Below are 20,068 nucleotides of genomic sequence, written 5' to 3' on the forward strand. Positions count from 1 at the left end.
CAGGCTTAATGATTAAGGGAAGTAAAAGTCACCTCAACAAGTTACCCCCATGTTTATTTGTTCCCCAAACCATAAAAGTGGGGGCTCTCGTTGGTGGCTATCTGAATCCCAATTCCCCGTTTCCCACTGCCTTTAAAGCAGAGAGCAATTTTGAAGTTGCATTAAGCCTTGATACTGTTGATTAAGTGTAGCAACTGCTACACCAGCAAGTAACCCCCAGTCACTCTTTTCTTTAATTCCATCCTCTAACCTTTAGGGATTCACAGTGTTTATCTCATGCCCCTTTGAATTCCTTCACTGTTTTCATCCTCACCACTTCCTCTGGAAGGACATTTCATGCATTTACCCTCTCTATAATGAAATATTTCCTGACATTGGTTCTGAGTCTCATCCCTGGAATTTCATTTCATAACCTCTAGTTCTATTGATTTCTTTAGAACGGAAAAGGTTTGATGATTGTGCATCATTAAAACCTTTCAGGTATTTGAAGGTCTGTATCATATCTCCCCTGCACCTCCTCTCTTCCAGGATATGCATCTTCATTTCATAAGAACATGCCATACTGGGTCAGACCAAGGGTCCATCAAGCCCAGCATCCTGTTTCCAACAGTGGCCAATCTAGGCCAAAAGAACCTGGCAAGTACTCAAAAACTAAGTCTATTCCATGTTACTGTTGCAAGTAATAGCAGTGGCTATTTTCCAAGTCAACTTAATTAATAGCAGATAATGGACTTCTCCTAAAAGAACTTATCCAATCCTTTTTTAAACACAGCTATACTAACTGCACTAACCACATCCTCTGGCAACAAATTCCAGAGTTTAATTGTGTGTTGAGTGAAAAAGATCTTTCTCCGATTAGTTTTAAATGTGCCACATGCTAACTTCATGGAGTGCCCCCTAGTCTTTCTATTATCTGAAAGAGTAAATAACCGATTCGCATCTACCCGTTCTAGACCTCTCATGATTTTAAACACCTCTATCATATCCCCCCCCCCCTTCTCCAAGCTGAAAAGTCCTAACCTCTTTAGTCTTTCCTCATAGGAGAGCTGTTCCATTCCCCTTATCATTTTGGTCGCCCTTCTCTGTACCTTCTCCATCGCAATTATATCTTTTTTGAGATGCGGCGACCAGAATTGTACACAGTATTCAAGTTGCGGTCTCGCCATGGAGCGATATAGAGGCATTATGACATTTTCTGTTTTATTCACCATTCCCTTTCTAATAATTCCCAACATTCTGTTTGCTTTTTTGACTGCCGCAGCACACTGAACCGACAATTTCAATGTGTTATCCACTATGACGCCTAAATCTCTTTCTTAGGTGGTAGCACCTAATATGGAACCTAACATTATGTAACTATAGCATGGATTATTTTTCCCTATATGCATCACCTTGCACTTATCCACATTAAATTTCATCTGCCATTTTGATGCCCAATTTTCCAGTCTCACAAAGTCTTCCTGCAATTTAACCTGCAAAAATTCCAGAATAAGTGGGATTTTGTCCGCCCAAAGGGGGCACCGTGTTCCTCACACCAGGCCTCAAATACTCTCTAGACCCGCACATATGCTAGGGATGTAGAGAACTTCAGAGCGCGGAGTAAGGTGGCAATTACTGCTGCAGAATATCCTCGCTTCATCAGGTGAGCCCTCTCAAGGGCTAGACCATAAGACAGAATAGAGTCGGATCCTCGAGAAAGACTGGTCCCTGCTGTAGCAAGTCCCTGTGCGGTGGGAGGCATAGGGGGGTCTCCACCAGGAGTCTTCGCATGTCCGCATACCATGGACGCCTGGGCCTGTCTGGAGCTACTAGTAGGACTAAGCCTCTGTGGTGCTCAATTCTGTGAATGATCCTGCCCAGCAGGAGCAATGGAGGGAAAGTGTATAGCAACTCTTCTTCCAGCCAGGTCTGAACGAGAGTGTCGATCGCCAGGAACCATGGATTTCTTCTGCTACTGAAGAATCAGGAAACCTTCACATTGTGAGATGCGGCCAGCAGGTCGATGGACAGGAGGCCCCAGCGATCTACTATCAGTTGAAAGGCTTCAGCCAAACAATACCCACTCTCCTAGATCCAGACTCTCCCTGCTTATAAAGTCTGCTCTTACGTTGTCTTTTCCTGCGATGTGTGAGGCTGAGGTCGTGGAGATGTAATTCCACTCATTCCATAAGGAGATCTATCTCCTGAGACACTTGCTGGCTCTTGGTTCCTCCCTGGCAGTTGATGTAGGCTACTGTCGTTGTCTTGGCCGACATTATGCGGACTGCTTGACCCTGGAGTTTGTGGCTGAATTGCAAGCACCCCAACCTCACCGCCCCAGGCTACCAGGGGATTGATGTTCCAGAGGACCTTTTCCTCCAGCGTGCCTGGCCGTGAGTTCCTGACAGTGAGCTCCCCAGCCCCAAAGACTCGCATCTGTTGTAAGAACCAGCCAATTCAGGGAGGACAGGGATACCCCCCTTCAACCACCACTTGAGGTGAGAACAGACTCCCATCGATAAATGGAGCCAAATCAAATAGTCTTGAGACTGCAGGTTCCAACGTGACAGCAACGAGCATTGAAGTGACTGCATGTGTGCTCTGGTCCACAGCACTACTTCCAAGGTTGCCACCATCAAGCCGAGAACTTGAAGATAGCTCCACACAGTCGGGTGTATTGTGTTCATCAACTGACACACCTGGGACATCAACTTCTGTATCTGTGTGGTCGGGAGGAGACCTTGCCCTGCCTGGTGTCGAACTGGACCTCCAGATACTGGGAAGACTTGAGACTGTTCTTGTTCAGGTTAACCACCCAACCGAGTTCCTGAAGCAAGAAGGTCACCCTGTTAGTCACCCAGAGACTTTCTTCCACAGACTTGGCCTGGATCAACCAATTGTCCAAGTATGGGAATACCAGGATGCCTTCTCTTCTCAACGCTGCCTCCATGACCACCATAATCTTGGAAAATGTTCTTGGGGCGGTGGCTAGGCTAAAGGGCAGTATCTGGAACTGATGGTGACCCAGTATAACAAAGCCTAGGCAATGTTGGTGTTGTTGACTGATAGGAGTATGTAGGTAGGCCTCGGATAGATTCAGGGAGTTAGGAACTCTCCCAGTTATATGGCCATTATCACGGAGAGTATGGTTTCCATGTGGAAATGACATACTCATAGGTGATGGTTGTCACTCTTGAGGTCCAGGATGGGGCAAAAGAACCTTCCTTCTTGGGTACGATGAAATAGATGGCATAATGCCCCATATTTTCCTGGGGCATAGGTACTGGGATTACAACCCTCATCCTGAGGATCCTTAAAAGAGTAATCTTCACTGCCTGCTTTTTGTGCTGGGAGTGGCAAGGAGACATCATGAATACGTCCCGAGAAGTGCTGCGAAATTCCAGCGCATATCCTTCTCCTATGACTTCCAGTACCCACTTGTCTGAAGTGATCTCGACCCACCTTTGGTAAAAGAGAGACAGTTGACCCCCTATCTCCTTGTTCCGAAGATGGGGCAGTAAAATTTCATTGGGAGGTTCAGGACGATCCTAAACCCGAACCTGCCCCTCTCTTGGGCTGCCGACTATGAAAGGACTGAGTTCTTCCAAAGGGCCGAGACCTCTGAAATGTTGAATTTCTGTAGGGGCGGAAGCGTTGAATGTCCCTGGACCGGCCCCTCATAGGCGAGGGGCACTGCAACTGCTTCCTCTTATCTTCTGGTAGCCAGGGGCCTGGAGATTCGCCCCATTTATTGGCCAGTTTTTCCAATTTATTTCCAAATAGGAGTGATCCTTTAAAGGGCATCTTTGTAAGGTTGGCCTTGGAGGTTGCATCGGCTGATCAGTTACGCAGCCATAGCTGTCTTCTGGCCGCTACCACTGAGGCCACTCCTCTGTCTGAAGTATGGACTAAATCTGAGCCCACGTCTGCTAAAAAGGTGGCGGCGGGTTCCATAGCTGCTCTGGGGTTCACCCCTGAGTCATCCACTTCCTGAGAGAGAAGTAGGCATGAACGTGCTACCAGGGCACAACAAGAAGCAATCTGTAAGGTCATTGCTACTGTGTAAAAGGGTTGTTTAAGGATAGACTCCAACTGTCTATCGGGTGCATCCTTTAAGGTTGTTCCTCCCTCCACTAGGATAGTTGTTTGTTTAGAGACAATGCAGACCAGTGTATCTACTTTAGGGAAATGAAAATGTGCTCTCTTGGCTGGATCCAGCGGGTATAGAGCTTCTAAAGCCCAGTCTCCTTTAAAACTTGCTTCTAAGGCATCCTATTCCAGGTCAATTCACTCCTGGATGGCATCCAGCACTGTGAAGTAGCAAGAGGCTTTGCACAAGGAAATCAGAATGGGATTTTTCTTTGGTTCCATCCTAGATTCTGCTCCAGGAACTCCCAGCGTTTTCAGGGTGTGGGAAACCAAGGCTAGCAATTCATCTCTATGAAAGAACCAATACATGGTTTGATACGGTTCTAATCCTGGGGGAATTTGCCCTTCTTCCAAGGGATCTTGCTCTTCATCTGTGCCATCAGGGTCCCCATTAGGGATACCCTTGGTCAGGCGGGGCACGCCTCGAGGTCTGCCAGCAGGAATGGGTGAGGGGGGGGGGGGGGGGGGGGGGGGAGACCGGTTGGGGGTTCTGTTTGGACAGGGGAAAGTGAGGAAGTAGACTGTGCCTGTGCTAAGGCCTGTAGTCCCTGGAAAAATTCCACCCAATAAAAGGCCGCTGGGTCCATGCCTAGCCCAGGAGGAACAGGGGTGGGCCCAGCTGAGTTTCCGTCTCCTATAGAAGACCCAGCCAAGGGGTTACTCAGACTACTTCCAGTTAAGGCTGCCAATCTGTCATCTGAATGGTAGGAGCCAGGCTCAGCAAAAGGTCCAGGGAGACCAATTCCTCTTGGGCTTCCTCACAGTGCTGACACAAATTGGAATCCAGGTCAGGCTGAGAAGCCCTAATATGACAAGCAGTGCAGAGAGCAAAGTGCTTATGTATCTTGGCTGCTGGTGCAATTGGCGGTGGTAACTGTGGATTCGATCGGCTCGTTCTTAAAAATTTATGCGCACAAATTTTGAGTGCCTAGGCGGGGCACAGCAAGGTGCATGCACAGCCCGTTCGCCCAGCTTTTCCTGTATCCTGTGCTTACTTTATTGTACACATAAGTATGCGCATGACATTATGCGCGGTGTGTCCGCAGAACCGACACACTGCGTGTACTGAAGTCCTATGGCGGGCAATATGAGAGAGACAGACAAGTATGATGGCGCCACTGCGGCCTACCACGTGGTGTGCCGACCAAATTTAAAGCAGGGCCTAGCCCAACGGGGGCCGCTCAGCCCGCTTGTAAGCCCCCCTTCCCCATGCCCCAATGGAATCGGGAACGACGTCCATATGGCATGCCAAGCAAGGAGAGCAGAGGAAGTCTTACCGAAACCCCTCTTCTCTGAACGTAAATTTTCTTCCATTTTTTTTTTTTTTAAAACTTACCTGGGCTCAGTGCCTACCGGCTAAGAACAGACACCCACTCTGGCTGCGGGAGAAGAGGGCTTTGGCCGTCACTGCTGCATTTGGCTTCCTGCACCCGCTGCATTTCAGCTGCTTGAGCAGCAAAGTCCATACTGGGAGCTGGCTACCGGACCAGGGCACACCTCTGAGGGAATTTGGAATCACCTCAGGAATTCTCAATGGGGGAGTGACTTTTAGATATCACTGCAGGAAAGTGGGGCTCAATCTTTTTTTCTCCAATTTAAAAGTAGAACAACTTCTTCCAAAAGGTATAGCGATCCCCTTAGGGAAAGCATGTCTACATCTGCTGGAGACTGAGAAATACTGAAGGGCTGAGGTCACTGCAGCTGTGTATCTAGGGTGACTTCAGCTTTGAAACCTGACTCTGTCTCCATATGCTGGCAGGGGAGTATAACCCAGTGGTCCTGAGTCCATCTGGCTACATGCTAGGAAAGTAAATTTGTGTGTGTGTGTGTATGTATGTATTTTTAATATAGATAAGATACAGACACAAGATATAGTTGCAGATGCAATGAAGATCATGGGTGCCTTTATTGGAACGGCCAAGAATCATTGATTCAACAGCATATAAATTCCCCTGAAGAAGCCGGAAGGTGAAACGAGGGCCCGGTTGGGATAAATTAGAATTGTTAATAGAAACACCAGTGCTATGCACTTTATGATCATCTAGAGCTGTTAAATAGAAATGTTGGTGGGATAAGTTAGAACTGTTAATGGAAACATCAGTGCTATGCACTTTGTGATCATCCAGAGCTGTTAAATAGAAATATTGGTACCATGTATTTTTACTGAAATTTGCATTAATGTACAGTCATTGTAGTAATTAAAGTATATATTATGTAATTTCTATTTTGAAAATTTTGCACAAAGTGAGAATGGTATGGATGAGTATGAATGAATGTTGATTTTAGTGAGGTAGAGATGAGATATGTGTCATTTTATGAAAGTCTGAATTTGCGATATATGTTGATATGAAAATTAAATAAAGGAGATATCAGAGAGAATATAATTGTGCTTTTACTCCACTCTGAAATGAGTGTTTGTGGTTGTTAATATATTTATATATATATATATGCATATACAGTTGTACTCATAAGTTTACATACCCCTGGAAGAATTTGTGATGTGTAGATTTTAAGAAAACATGAGTGATCAGACAAAACATGTTATTTTTCATGTTTCAAATTAAACTTTTATGCATCACAGAATAGCACAGTCATTAAAAAAAAACAAAGCATAGCAATAAGGGAAATAATAAAATGGTTTTGTTCAAAAGTTTGCATACCCTTAGTTCTTAATATCATGTATTGCCCCCTTTTGCATCAATGATGTCTTGCAGTCTTTTGTGTAATATAGTAACATAGTAATGACGGCAGAAAAAGACCAAATGGTCCATCTAGTCTATCCAGCAATTTGATAGTAACTGCCGCTCCTTCCTGATTATCCCCATGTGTTCTGTAAGGATAGTAACTGCTGCTCCATGCAGGTTACCCCCATGCTTTTTATTAAAGGTAGTAAATGCTGCTCCATGCAAGTTACCCCCATGCTTTCTATTAAGAGTAGTAACTGCCGCTTCATGCTGGTTACCCAACTCAGAAATGTTATACCATCCCTTTATTTAAGTCTTTAGGGATCTGTAGTGTTTGTCCCATGCTCTTTTTAATTCATTAACTGTTCTTATCTTCTCCATCTCTTGTGGGAGGCCATTCCAGGCACCACCCTCTCTATGAAGAAATATTTCCTGATATTGTTTCTTAGTCGCACCCCTTGGAGTTTGATATCATGACCCCTAGTTCTACTGTTTTCTTTCCAGCAGAAAAGGTTTGAAGTTTGAGTATCGTTGAAATCTGTCAGGTATCTGAAGGTCTGTATCAAATTCCCCTGCACCTCCTCTGCTACAGGGTATACATATTTATATCCTTCAGTCTCTCCTCATAGGTTTTCTGAAACAGACCCCACACCATTTTGGTTGTCGTCTTCTGGATAGTTGTCAATGAGGCTCTTTATTTTCTCAAAGCTGCCCATTGCTCTTAGCAAAATCCTCGAGATCCTGTAAATTCTTTGGTTGTTGTGATAATAAAATTTATTAGGGCCATCTGTTTAGTGGAAATTCACCAAAAGGGTTCCAGGGGGCACTATTGATCTTGAAACTGTCTCTGAAGCTGTCTCACACTTAGATAACAGAAAAACATATTTATCACTTTGTAGTTTTAGGAAAAACAATGAAGAGTTATAAAATGTAGATCTTCAAGGTTAGTTTCCCAGGGCCCTGTAGAATGTTAGAAGTAAGCAAATGTTTCCTTTTACCTTGTGACCCTAAATCAAAGGAGTGTTGTTTTAATTACTAGGCAAAACTGTATTTAAGAATGACTAATTCAATCACAAATTAAGTCAGTTTCTTAGGCTTACGAAGCTGACTTCCTTATGCGCATAAGAAATAAAGGCTTTTGTTCATGAGAAACACACTGTCTCTATTTTCCTGTTGTCCTTGGTAAACATTTTTCATTGCATTGTCTAGCATGATCAGCATGTTTGAGTTCTTCCCAAAGTGGCTCAATGATGTTGAGGTCAGGAGACTGTGATGGCCACTCTAGATCCTTCACTCTCTTCTGCTGCAGCCAGTGAATGGTTGACTTGGCCTTATGTTTTGGATCATTGTCATGCTGGACAGTCCAAGTGTGCCCCATGCGCAGCTTTCTGGCTGATGAATGCAAATTCTCCTTCAATATTTTCTGATAAGAAGCTGAATTCATCCTGCCATCAATTTTGACTAAATTCCCTGTGCTGCTGTAGCTCATACCCTCCCAAAACAGCAGCATTCCAACTCCATGCTTCACAGAAGGGATGGTATGCTTCTTTTCAGAGTGTTTATGGTGATGACAATAAAGTTCAAATGTGGTCTCATCACTGCAAATTGGAAAGTTTAAATTCATATTGTTTAGTTTAGACTAAAGCATCTTTGTATTCTGTCTCATGATTTATCCCTTTATTGCTAAGACTGACTCAGACTTACTAGTGATACACCTATTTTTATTTTACAGGAGTAGGTATTTTTTCTGAACATCAGTTGAGTAATATCAAGCACTGAGATTATTTCCTTTCTGCTATGAGAATTGTCTTAAGAAAATTCATCCCTTTGACTTTCTTTATATGCCTTCAGATGTACTGAATTTATTATAGTATTTGACGTTTCCTTTGTTAATTAGTTATACCTACTATTGTTTATATTTTGAACAGATGAATTACGGAAGTTGAGTTGGTCTGGAATTCCAAAACAAGTTCGTTCAATAACTTGGAAACTTCTTTCAGTAAGTTGACTTCTTAGTGAAATAATGACTTCTCTTTTGTTCCTTTAAGTTACTTCCAGGCTGATACAGTAAGGTTGCGTGGAAAACAGGCACTTTGTGTTGAGCGCCCACTTTCTTAACACGCGCCCAGCCACTGCTCCTGGCGCGCGATAAAGTATTTCTCTATTTATTTATTTATTTGTTTGTTTGTTTGTTTATTTAACAGCTTAACATCTCATCGGTTAACAAGGAACAAAAATCGCAACAGGCTTAACATAGAACTGGTGGAAAATGAGGGAGGAAGGGGGAGAGAAGGGGCTAAGGAGAGGGAGGGGGGCGGAGGGAGAAAGTGGGGGGGAAGAAGAGGACAAGATCAGGGAACAGGGAGAGGAGGTCAATTATATTTACAATCTCATTTAAATGAGGGGTCGCTCTAAAAAGGAGACGCTAGGGACAGTAGTGCGTCCCTAGTACCTCCTTAGCAGCGGAAGCCCAGGAGAGGTAGCTGTCAGCGGGTTTGGAAAATGGCCTCTCAATTTTACGAGCATCTGTTTTCCTAACCTGACTGCTGGCACATTTAAAAAAAATATTTTTTTTAATCTTTTGGTTCCTTCAACTTAATAATGCCATGATATTAAATAGGTGGATGTACAGAAAAGCAGTGTTTTCTGCTTTTCTGTACACTTTTTTGGGCTGCTCAGAAATCCGCGCCTGCTCTTGCGTAGGCCTTAATTTCTGAGAGTAAAATGTGTGGATTAGGCACACACTTTTTTTTCTGTATCTGGGGCAAATAGCTTATAGCCTCATCAACATGCTTTTGAATGTGATGAGAGCTAGTTTCGGGGGAGGGGAGGGGGGTTTCGACGCGTGTTTTGGATGCACTAAACCCCTTATTATATAAGGGGTAGTGGACGCGCGTTCAACTACGGGTTAAACAGTGCACTCAGCTGTGTGCGCTTTACTGTATCAGCCTGTTTGAATTTTGGACTTTGAGTAACAAACATCTTTGTAATGCTAAAATCGATTGTTTTGAATTAACAAAGGAAGCAGTCTCAGGTTTTTTTTTCTCTGCTTCCAACTAAAAGCTTTATTTACTAAGCATTTTTCCCCATAGACACAAAATGGGAGAAAATCTTTACGGCTCGATCCAGTAAGGCCGCGGTAAAAACAGTGAGGTAGTGTCAGGCGCACCCTTCCTCCCCGCACGCACAGTTCTCTTCACTAACTCCCCGATACTCTCCTCTAATCGCATGCAAATGCATGCCGCGGCTGTGAAGCGTTAGGGAAGGGTTATGCCCGCGCAACCCATTTTACTGTATAGGCGCTGTAACAGCGCCTATACAGTAACCTGGGTGCGCTGGTACCTGTCATTTCAAATGACATTTGAAATGACAGGCACCAGGAAGTGTAAAAAAGTTTAAAAAGTGTAAAAAACAAAAAACCTGTGTGTTATATAAAAAAATAAAACAATTTTAAATACCTGTCGGAGGGCCGTGGGTCCAGGCGGCCGGTGGGCGGCGGGCAGCCATCAGCGGCATCCGGTAGTCCCTTCTCCCTTCCAAAATCGCCAAAATCGCACGGGCGGGTCGGCAGCGGGGGGGGGGGCGGCAGCAGGATCCGGGAGCGGCGGGTAGGCAGCAGCGGGGTCCTGGGGGTCCGGGGCAGCGGCAGCGGGGGGGGGGGGGGCGGCAGCGGGGGGGCGGCAGCAGGATCCGGGAGCGGCGGGGTCCGGGGGTGGCAGCGAGATCCGGGGAGCCAGCAGCGGCAGCATGTTCGATCGCGCAGGCAGGTAGGTGGCAAAGTAAAGATGGCCGCCAGCACGGGAAAATCGTGCAATTGGCCGCTGAAGACGTGACGTCACACCCCGTGACGCCAAACGTCGTGACGTCACGTCTTCAGCGGCCAATTGCACGATTTTCCCGTGCAGGCGGCCATCTTTACTTTGCCACCTACCTGCCTGCGCGATCGAACATGCTGCCGCTGCTGGCTCCCCGGATCTCGCTGCCACCCCCGGACCCCGCCGCTCCCGGATCCTGCTGCCGCCCCCCCGCTGCCGCCCCCCGCTGCCGCTGCCCCGGACCCCCCGGACCCCGCTGCTGCCTACCCGCCGCTCCCGGATCCTGCTGCCGCCCCCCCCCCCCCGCTGCCGACCCGCCCGTGCGATTTTGGCGATTTTGGAAGGGAGAAGGAACTACCGGATGCCGCTGATGGCTGCCCGCCGCCCACCGGCCGCCTGGACCCACGGCCCTCTGACAGGTATTTAAAATTGTTTTATTTTTTTATATAACACACAGGTTTTTTGTTTTTTACACTTTTTACACTTACCATAGCAGGCCCGAGCCTTGCTACTTTTTCGTTTGTTTTTTTTTGCCCTGGTCCCGTCCGGTCTCCTGCAGCCCCGTCCGGTCCGGACGGGGCTGCAGGAGACCGGACGGGACCAGGGCGGGTAAGCAATGTTTTTACCCTACACTACACTACACTAACTCCTACTAGGGGGAGGCGGTAAACTAGCAGGTTAAGGCCGCGGCAGAACAGCGGGTTACGGAGGAGATAATATCAGCGCCCGTTACAGTATCGCAGGGGAATAGCTAATTCCTTCATTATACAGCTTTTTCGTTCATTTACATGCCGGGTGCGGAAAGGGTTATGCGTCTGTTTTCAGAAGCGATACGGACGCGTGAAACTGGACACTGTATCGCCGAACTGCCTTGCGCGCCCGAATTGTGCGCTACGAGCACGTTACAGACGGGCAATCCTCGAGCGGACGATACTGGATCGAGCTGTTAGTAAATAAGCCCCTCAGTTTGATGAAGTTGGTAGAAAAACATAAGTAATAATTCACTACAGTATTTTTCACCAATTATTTGAAAATATATTCTGTTCCATTGTTTCCTAAGTCTGACCTCAAGCCAACTGTGTTTTCTGAATATCCACATTGAATATATACATGAGAAATATTTGCATGTACTGTCTCAATTGTATGCAAGTATATTTCATGTAGCAGATCTCCTGAATACACAACTGAATAGGTTCCTCCTGTGTAGCAGTTTGGTAGCCACTGTGCTATTCAGTATCATGAGTCAAGTGACTTGAATTGTGAGGTAAGTAGTATATTAGGAATGTTGTCCATATTATCTCTCAGTTTCTCATTTGAACAGCTGGGAGTCTTTAGGTGATGAGAAGTTTAAACATAGTTGGGAACAGGGTATTATAGCTTATACTAACTTTATCAGAAGATCTTCATGCACTGAACTTCTAGTTAGCATTCTGAGCTCTACACATAAGAACGCTGAATTTTCCAAAGGAACGCTTATAAATCTTTCCCTGTTTCTGGAAAAAAAAAACAACCCAGCCTGGTCATGCTGTGTTTACTACAGATTGAGTCTTATTTCCAGTGTTAAAATAATTTCTTCTTGCTAATGAGAATTAATAAGTTTACAACTTAATGTTTTCTAGTCCTGCACACAGATGCAGTTTCTCACGGTGAATATTTATTTATGAAGTATTTTCTCATTATATGATTATTTTATTTTGTTATCTTAAATACTCAAATCCTGGAGACTTTTGGATATTATTATGAAACTTGCAAATGAGCTTTTTCTATAATTGGACTGCAACTAGAGCATATGAATATAACAAAAGGTATGCCATACTGGGTCAGACCAAGGGGTCCATCAAGCCCAGTATTCTGTGTCCAGCAGTGGATAGCCAAATCATAAGTACTTGGCAAGTACCCAAACATTAAGTGAATAGATCCCAAACTACTAATCCTTATTAATTAATAGCAGTTTATGGATTTCTGCTCTAGGAATTTATGTAAACCTTTTTTAACCAGTTACACTAACTGCCGTAACCACATCCTCTGACAGTGAATTTCAGAGCTTAATTATACGTTGAGTGAAAAAAGAATTTTCTCTGGCTCTGATTTGTTTTAAATGAATTACTTGCTAACTTCATGGAGTGCCTCCTAGTCCTTGTATTATCCAAAAGAGTAAATAACTGATTCACATTTGCCTGTTCAAGTCCTTTCACGATTTTGTAGACTTCTGTCATATGCCCCCTCAGCTGTCTCTTCTCTAAGCTGAATAGCCCTAACGTCTTTAGCCTTTCCTCATAATGGAGCCGTTCCATCCTCTTTATCATTTTGGTCACCCTTGTTTGTAATTTCTTCAGTGCAACTATAACTTTTTTGAGATGCGGCGACCAGTACTGCACACAGTACTCAAGGTGCGGTCTCATAATGAAGTGATACAGAGGCATTATGTTCTCATAGGACAAGCAGGATGGTAGTCCTCACATATAGGTGACATCACACGATGGAGCCCAATCACAGAACACTTCTGTCAAAGTTTCCAGAACTTTGACTGGCCCCTAGCCCTTTTTAAATATCAAATGATTTGCCTAGCCACCTCCGTTTAATACAGGATATTCAACTTTTTAGAAAGCAGATAAAAGCCATTTTATTTATTGAAGCATTTAAAAATGTTTGAATAATGCCTTTATAGTTTTAAGTTTTACTTATGTTATTGAATGCTTATATTTTGGGATTGTCATGATTGTTATAAGATGATTTATGTGTACCTGTAGACCACTTAACTCAATTTATTTCACATTTGCGGTTTCTAAATTTTTAAAAATAAGTTAGTTGCATTCCTAGTAGGAGTGGAACAGAAACCTATTGGTTAGAGCAGCAAACCAAGGATGCCAGGGTTCAAATCCTGCTTCTACTGATTCTTTTTGTGATCTTGGACAAGCCATTTTCACCCTTCTTTGCATCAGATGCAGACTTAGATTGTAAACCCTTTTGGGTTTACCTGATTGTAACTTGCCTTGACTTGAATTTGGAAAGACAGGTAAATCTAAAATCCAAATCCAGACCTAATTATCGATGCTATTATCAGAATGAATTTAACAAAAAAAAGAAATGAACCACTGATCTGAACATTATTATGGCTTTATTTTGGCCCGTTTGTCTCTCCTCTACTTAGGACATCGTGTAATCACATTCATTGTCCTCTTTGAAATGGTGGGCATTGTGAAAGGGGCTTTGGCATACAAGTCCCCTCCCCTCCCTTTTGCTCCCCTCTTTTCCAACTTAGTTTAATGTTCTTCCTTCCCCTCCAGCTGAGGAACTTGGCTGATAACTTTCTTTGAAATCTGGCACAGATATATGCTCTTGTCGCATTTGGTGCCTATGAATACTAACTCTGCAGATCTTTCATTCCCCTGTCATCTCAATGAGCAAAAGTTGAGCCATGTAGGGAAGATGTCTAAAATGTCTTTCTTAGGGAAGAATTTTTTTGTTTTTAGGATCGGACTCAGAACAAGGATGTTTTTGATTTGTCTAAATTCAGTTTTCTTCCTTAAGGGCTTTAATTAATTAAAGATAATTGATTACATATTATGCAAATATATAGAAATTGTTTTAGCGATTCAAGATGGATACTTTCTCAGTTTCTAAATTAGCACAACAGTCAAATCAATAGTAAACTTGCACATATTTGTTAATTCATAAATCTTACCAGCTAACTAACAGCAGATTATTTAGGATCAATTCTTTGACCTTCCCAACATAATTAGGAGTTAATCTGTTTTCTTATCACACTGATAAACAGTCAATGATTGACACTTGTGTAGTCTCTCTGTGGGCAAGGAACAAGGAGCCTGTGTTCTGGCTAGGAACATGGTGTCAGCAGCTGTAGACTTGTCACAGAAGATAAGGCATAGCTGCAGGCTGGTCACAGGATATCCAAAAGAAATGTAGCAGTTTCGGTTTAGGTATTTATTTATTTAAAAGCATTTATTACCCGCCCTTCTTGCATTCAGAGTGGGGTACACTAAGAACACACACAATATAGCAACTAGCTAATAAAAGTAACTGTTAAGTGAATCAACAATATGAGAGAAACCAAACATCGTATAGCATGGCCATGCATTGAAATATCTGGCATAAAGTTACAACAAATAAAAGTCACTATTAAGTAGTTAAAACATTATGAATAAAATTGAGCATTGGATACCATGAGCATTAGGAACCGCAGGGAAGATTTATAGGCAAATCAGAGGGGCTAAGAAACTCCAGAAGGGAGTTGCGTGGGGGGTATACATTGTCGCTTCATGTTGGAAAAGCGTTTTTAAAAAGGTGGGTCTTTAATGCTTTTTTTAAAGAAAGTTCTTTCGCGGAGGCATCTCACTTCCTTTCGTAGACTGTTCCACAGGAGAGGACCTGCTGAGGAGAAGGCCTGCTCTTTGATTTCATCAAGATGGGCCAGCTTTGGAGATGGACTATTGAGTAACATTAAGTTTGCATAGCTGAGGGATCGTGAAGGGGTGTGGATTTTCTGTATCGAAGAGATCCAGGGGGAGTGTATATCGCCTTTCCTCGACCAAAGACCGAGCCTTTTCAATAGCAGGACCGTCTATTTGGAATAACATCCCTTCAAGCCTCCGTTTAGAACCCTGTCTCATAACATTCAGGAAAAAACTCAAGACGTGGCTATTCCACCAAGCCTTCAATGATCCTCCAGACAATCATTAGTCGTCTTTTCCCTCACCTGGACGTAGGAGATTGAGGTCCTCTATCCATTCGAATGAAGGACCCTGGCACTCTCTGGTTAAAGCATCTTTTTGCTCTAACCCAAATTCTTTTTTGTATTATGTTTTAATTCTTTCTGCCTTTACCTTTCTTCCAGCTTTTAAGCTTCCCAAGTTTTTACTCCTTGTTAAATGTAACTTTGCCTTATTCACCTCTCTTGTTAATTACTTTTATTTATTGCTTCAGTTATACCCTTGTTTTATGTAAACCGATCCGATATGGTTATTACTATGAAGGTCGGTATAAAAAAGTGTTAAATAAATAAATAAATATAGAGGAGTGAATCATCATAACAAGCTTGTATTGTATGTGGTGTGAGATTGGGAGCCAGTGTAATCTTTCAAGGACTGCAGTAATATGTTCATATATGGGAGTGCCAGTTAGAAATCTTGCTGCCAAGTTTTGTATAATCTGTAAGGGATGGGTAGACTATCCTGGGAGACCTATTAAGAGGGAGTTGCAATAATCTGTACCATAGAAAAGTAGAAACTGCAGGACAGATTGGAATTCAGAGTGCTGCAGAAGAGGTTTCAGGTGGCGGAGTAGGCACAGTTTGTAAAAAGATGAATTGGTGATAGTCTTTATGTGATTACGTAAAGAAAGAGAGGGGTCAATAGTAACTCCTAAATTATAAGTAGTTTGGGAGATTATAATACAGTGAGAATCAAGTGAGAAGTAGTCAGGAGTGATTTGGACTTGGTTTCATGATAAGATCTTAATGGGTTATTTATTTATTTATTTATATTTATTTATATTCTTTTCAAACTTTTTGGCACTTCAAAGCAGATTATATTCAGGTACAGTAGGTATTTCCCTATCCCCAGAGGGTTTACAATCTAAGGCCTAGATTTATCAATCTACTGTAAATATTGCATGTGATAGGAAAAGGGGCTTGTTTTATGATAATAGTGCACACTGTGATAATTAGGCTATGTTAGCACTTTGCATAGGTATTACCGCAAAGTATGTTAACTTTTCACACTTTGTGGTAATACCTACATAATTGCATTTTCCTACTTGCAAAGTGCTCATTTCACCACTGGGGGGGGGGAGAGAAAAACACCTTAACGCATGCAAAAACGCCATAACGCGATTTGATAAATGACCCTGTAAGTTTGTACCTGAGGTTCTCACAGGACAAGCAGGATAATGGTAGTCCTCACATATGGGAGACATCACAGGATGGAGCCCAATCACGGAACACTTTTGTCAAAGTTTCTAGAACTTTGACTGGCACCTACTGCGCATGCCCAGCATGTCACTAAACCTGCAGCCAGCAGGGGTCCCGCTTAAGTCTTCTTTTTTCCGCGCAGCAGTAGCCACGCAGGTTAAGGAGCTCCACAGAGATTCCTGACAGGAATTTTCCTTAAGGAATTACTAAAAACTTTCATACCCCACAGGGGTCCCTTCTTTGAATTTTTGACTCCGCGGTACTCCGGTAAGTTTTTACCCGTTTTCGATCGATTCCCGTCGAGTTTGGCCCTCGCAGCCTACTGGCTGTCGACCGTACCGCGGCTACATTTTTCAAAGGCTATGGTGTTGGGGTTCCGTCGGTGCCCGGACTGTACTCGCACCATGTCCATAACAGACCTGCATAAAGTCTGTGTAATGTGTCTCGGGTGCGAGCATGATGTCCTGACTTACACCAAATGTGCCTTAATGACACCAAAAGGTCACAAGGGCAGAATGAAGAAAATGGAACTTCTCTTCCGTTCTCAAACTCCGACACTGTCTATTGCTTCGATGTTGTCTGAACCGGCACCATCCACTTCGCGCCAATATCAGCCACCGGCCGGTGACCGTCTGGCATCGACGACTTCTCGGCCTTCGACTACCTCTACTCCCCCTCAGGACCGAGGGGATCGTAGAGAAAAACATCAGCATCGACACTGGAAGTCTCGGACCATCGATGAAGGAAAATCATTGACCTCACATTCGTCCGAGCCGCCATCGAAGAAACCCCGACCAGCAAAGGCACCGACCCTTTCTGTGACCGGGTCACCGAGGCAACCCTCACCCGGATGGGTATCAGGAGCCGCGACTCCGCCTTTAACGGTGGTCCCGCCGGCTATGCCTCTGCCTCCTTCTTCCTTTCCAGAACCGGGGCTGCTTGCTCCAGGTCTCCGTGAAGAACTGGACCGGATGGTTCAGGAGGCCATCGATAAGGCGATGCACAGACTCCAAAGTCCCCCGGCGCCAAAATCGGTGCTGGTCGCGGAACCACGGAACCGACCATCGATCCCATTCTGGCAGCATTGGCACCGCTGCTCTCGAAGATGGAAGTGCTCATAGCCGCTTTTCCACCGATAGATCCTGGGTCACAGATGGCTCCGGTACCTTCCCCGCTTACCCTGTCATCGGGAGGGGAAACACCGTTCCGCATTCCTCCATCGGGAGTATTTCCATTGAGGCAACCATCGATGCCGATGCACCCATCGGCGCCACCGATCCATCCATCGGTGCCCTTGATGCCTTCATCGGTGCCTCCAGTACTTCCCTCGATGCCTTCAGATCCTAGACCAGGACCTTCAGGAATACCATTGTCCGGTCCTTCTCAGGTTCCTACAGGGACAGGAGCTGATCCCTATGATACCTGGACTGACGATTCATCTCAAGACACCAATGATTTACCATCGCCACCTTCTTCTACTGAAAGTAGGAAGCGTTCTCCTCCAGAGGACTTGTCCTTCATAAATTTTGTGAAGGAAATGTCTGAATTGGTTCCCTTCCAATTACAGGCTGAGCAAGATGATAGGCACCAAATGATGGAGCTGTTACAATTCCTGGATGCTCCCAAGGAAATAACCTCCATCCCTATTCACCAGGTTCTTTTGGATCTCCTAAAAAAGAACTGGGAACACCCTGGTTCTCTTGCTCCAGTCAACAGAAAAGCTGATACCACTTATTTGGTCCAGTCAGCCACAGGATTCCAGAAACCTCAGCTGGATCACCAATCTGTGGTGGTAGAATCTGCTCAAAAGAGGGCAAAACGATCAAAACCCCACTCTTCCTTTCCCCCAGGTAAGGAACAGAAATTCCTGGATGCCATTGGCCAGCGTGTCTTTCAGGGATCGATGCTTATCTCTCGGATCGCCTCCTACCACCTGTATATGACCCAGTACAACAGGGTCTTATTCAAGCAGATACAGGACTTTGCAGAGTCCTTGCCTCAGCAATTCCAGGAACAGCTTCAAACCCTGGTACACAAGGGTTTCGAGGCAGGGAAGCATGAAATAAGATCCTCTTATGATATCTTCGACACCACTTCCAGGGTATCTGCAGCTGCTATTTCAGCAAGAAGATTGACCTGGCTTAAGTCTTCGGACTTGCGCCCTGGAGTACAAGACAGATTATCTGATCTGCCCTGCATAAGAGACAATCTGTTTGGCGAACAGATTCAGCGAATGGTGGCGGAACTCAAGGACCACACGAGACTCTTCGCCAGCTCTCTCTGATGCCCTCTGAGTATTCCTCCAAACAGCCTTTCAGGAATGATACTAAAAAGTCATTCTTCCGTCCAAAGAAGTCCTATCCACCACCGTCTAGAGCTCGTTCCACAAGACCTTTCCAAAAGGCCCAGTCTTGCCAATCGCGAAAAGAAAAGCCGCAGGCAGCTCCTCAGCCGGGCCCTGCTTCCGGCTTTTGACTCCTGCATAGAGAGCAGCAGCCAGTTTCCACTACCTCAGATACCAGTGGGAGGTCGATTGTGCCATTTCAACAACAGGTGGCACACGATCACCTCAGACCATAATCACCTCCTGGCCATAATCTCGCAAGGTTATCACCTGAACTTTCTCTCCATCCTACCGGACTTCCCACCTCTACTGACGTGGGGAACATCCGACGACTCACGTCTCCTGGAGCAGGAGGTCTCCCTCCTCTTTCAGTCCAGAGCAATAGAGCTTGTGCCCTACTCCCAACAAGGCCTAGGATTCCATTCCCGGTACTTTCTAATAACCCAAAAAATCAGGCGGCGTTCGTCCAATTCTGGACCTTAGCGCCCTCAACAAGTACCTCCACCGAGAAAAGTTCAAGATGGTGACCTTGGGTTACCTCCTTCCTCTTCTGCAAAAAGGAGACTGGCTCTGCTCTCTCGATCTCCAAGACGCGTACATACACATTGCGATAACTCCATCTCATCGCAGGTTCCTGAGATTTCTGGTAGGCCCCAAGCACTATCAGTACCGAGTGCTACCATTCGGCCTGGCATCTGCACCATGAGTCTTCACCAAGTGCCTCGTGGTAGTAGCAGCCTTCCTCAGGACTCAAGGTGTTCACGTCTACCCCTATCTAGACGATTGGTTGATCAGGGCTTCAACTCATCAAGCTGCTCTGTCGTCCCTACGTCTTACTTTACACACTCTGATATCGCTAGGATTTCTCGTCAACTACGCGAAATCCTGCTTAGTCCCATCTCAAACTTTATCATTCATAGGGGCAGACTTGGACATCTTGCAGGCAAGGGCATTTCTGCCTCGACAGCGAGCTCTCACTCTCATCTCTCTTGCACACCAGCTACAGTCTCAGCACCGCACGACTGCACGCCACTTCCTCATCCTGCTAGGACACATGGCATCCTCAGTACAGGTTACCCCAATGGCCCGCTTGGCCATGAGAGTTATGCAGTGGACTCTTAAGTCACAATGGACTCAGTCCGTCCAATCTCTATCGACCACTGACCAC

General features: G+C 44.9%; 1 protein-coding gene across 7 annotated transcripts in view; it reads left to right on the forward strand.

The window, feature by feature from the left end:
* TBC1D22A (TBC1 domain family member 22A) overlaps positions 1 to 20,068 on the forward strand; it is a 970,480-nt gene that overhangs the window by 211,277 nt on the left and 739,135 nt on the right. For all 7 annotated transcript variants that reach the window (XR_003858779.1, XM_029617102.1, XM_029617099.1 and 4 more), the window contains exon 6: positions 8,741 to 8,811. Coding sequence is in view for 6 of the 7 variants with exons in the window: in XM_029617102.1 (XP_029472962.1) it covers positions 8,741 to 8,811 (71 nt within the window). In the remaining variant the exon portion in view is untranslated. The remainder of the gene's footprint in view (positions 1 to 8,740; positions 8,812 to 20,068) is intronic.

Source organism: Rhinatrema bivittatum, chromosome 9 (genome assembly GCF_901001135.1).
Source record: "Rhinatrema bivittatum chromosome 9, aRhiBiv1.1, whole genome shotgun sequence".
Lineage (NCBI taxonomy): Eukaryota > Metazoa > Chordata > Amphibia > Gymnophiona > Rhinatrematidae > Rhinatrema > Rhinatrema bivittatum.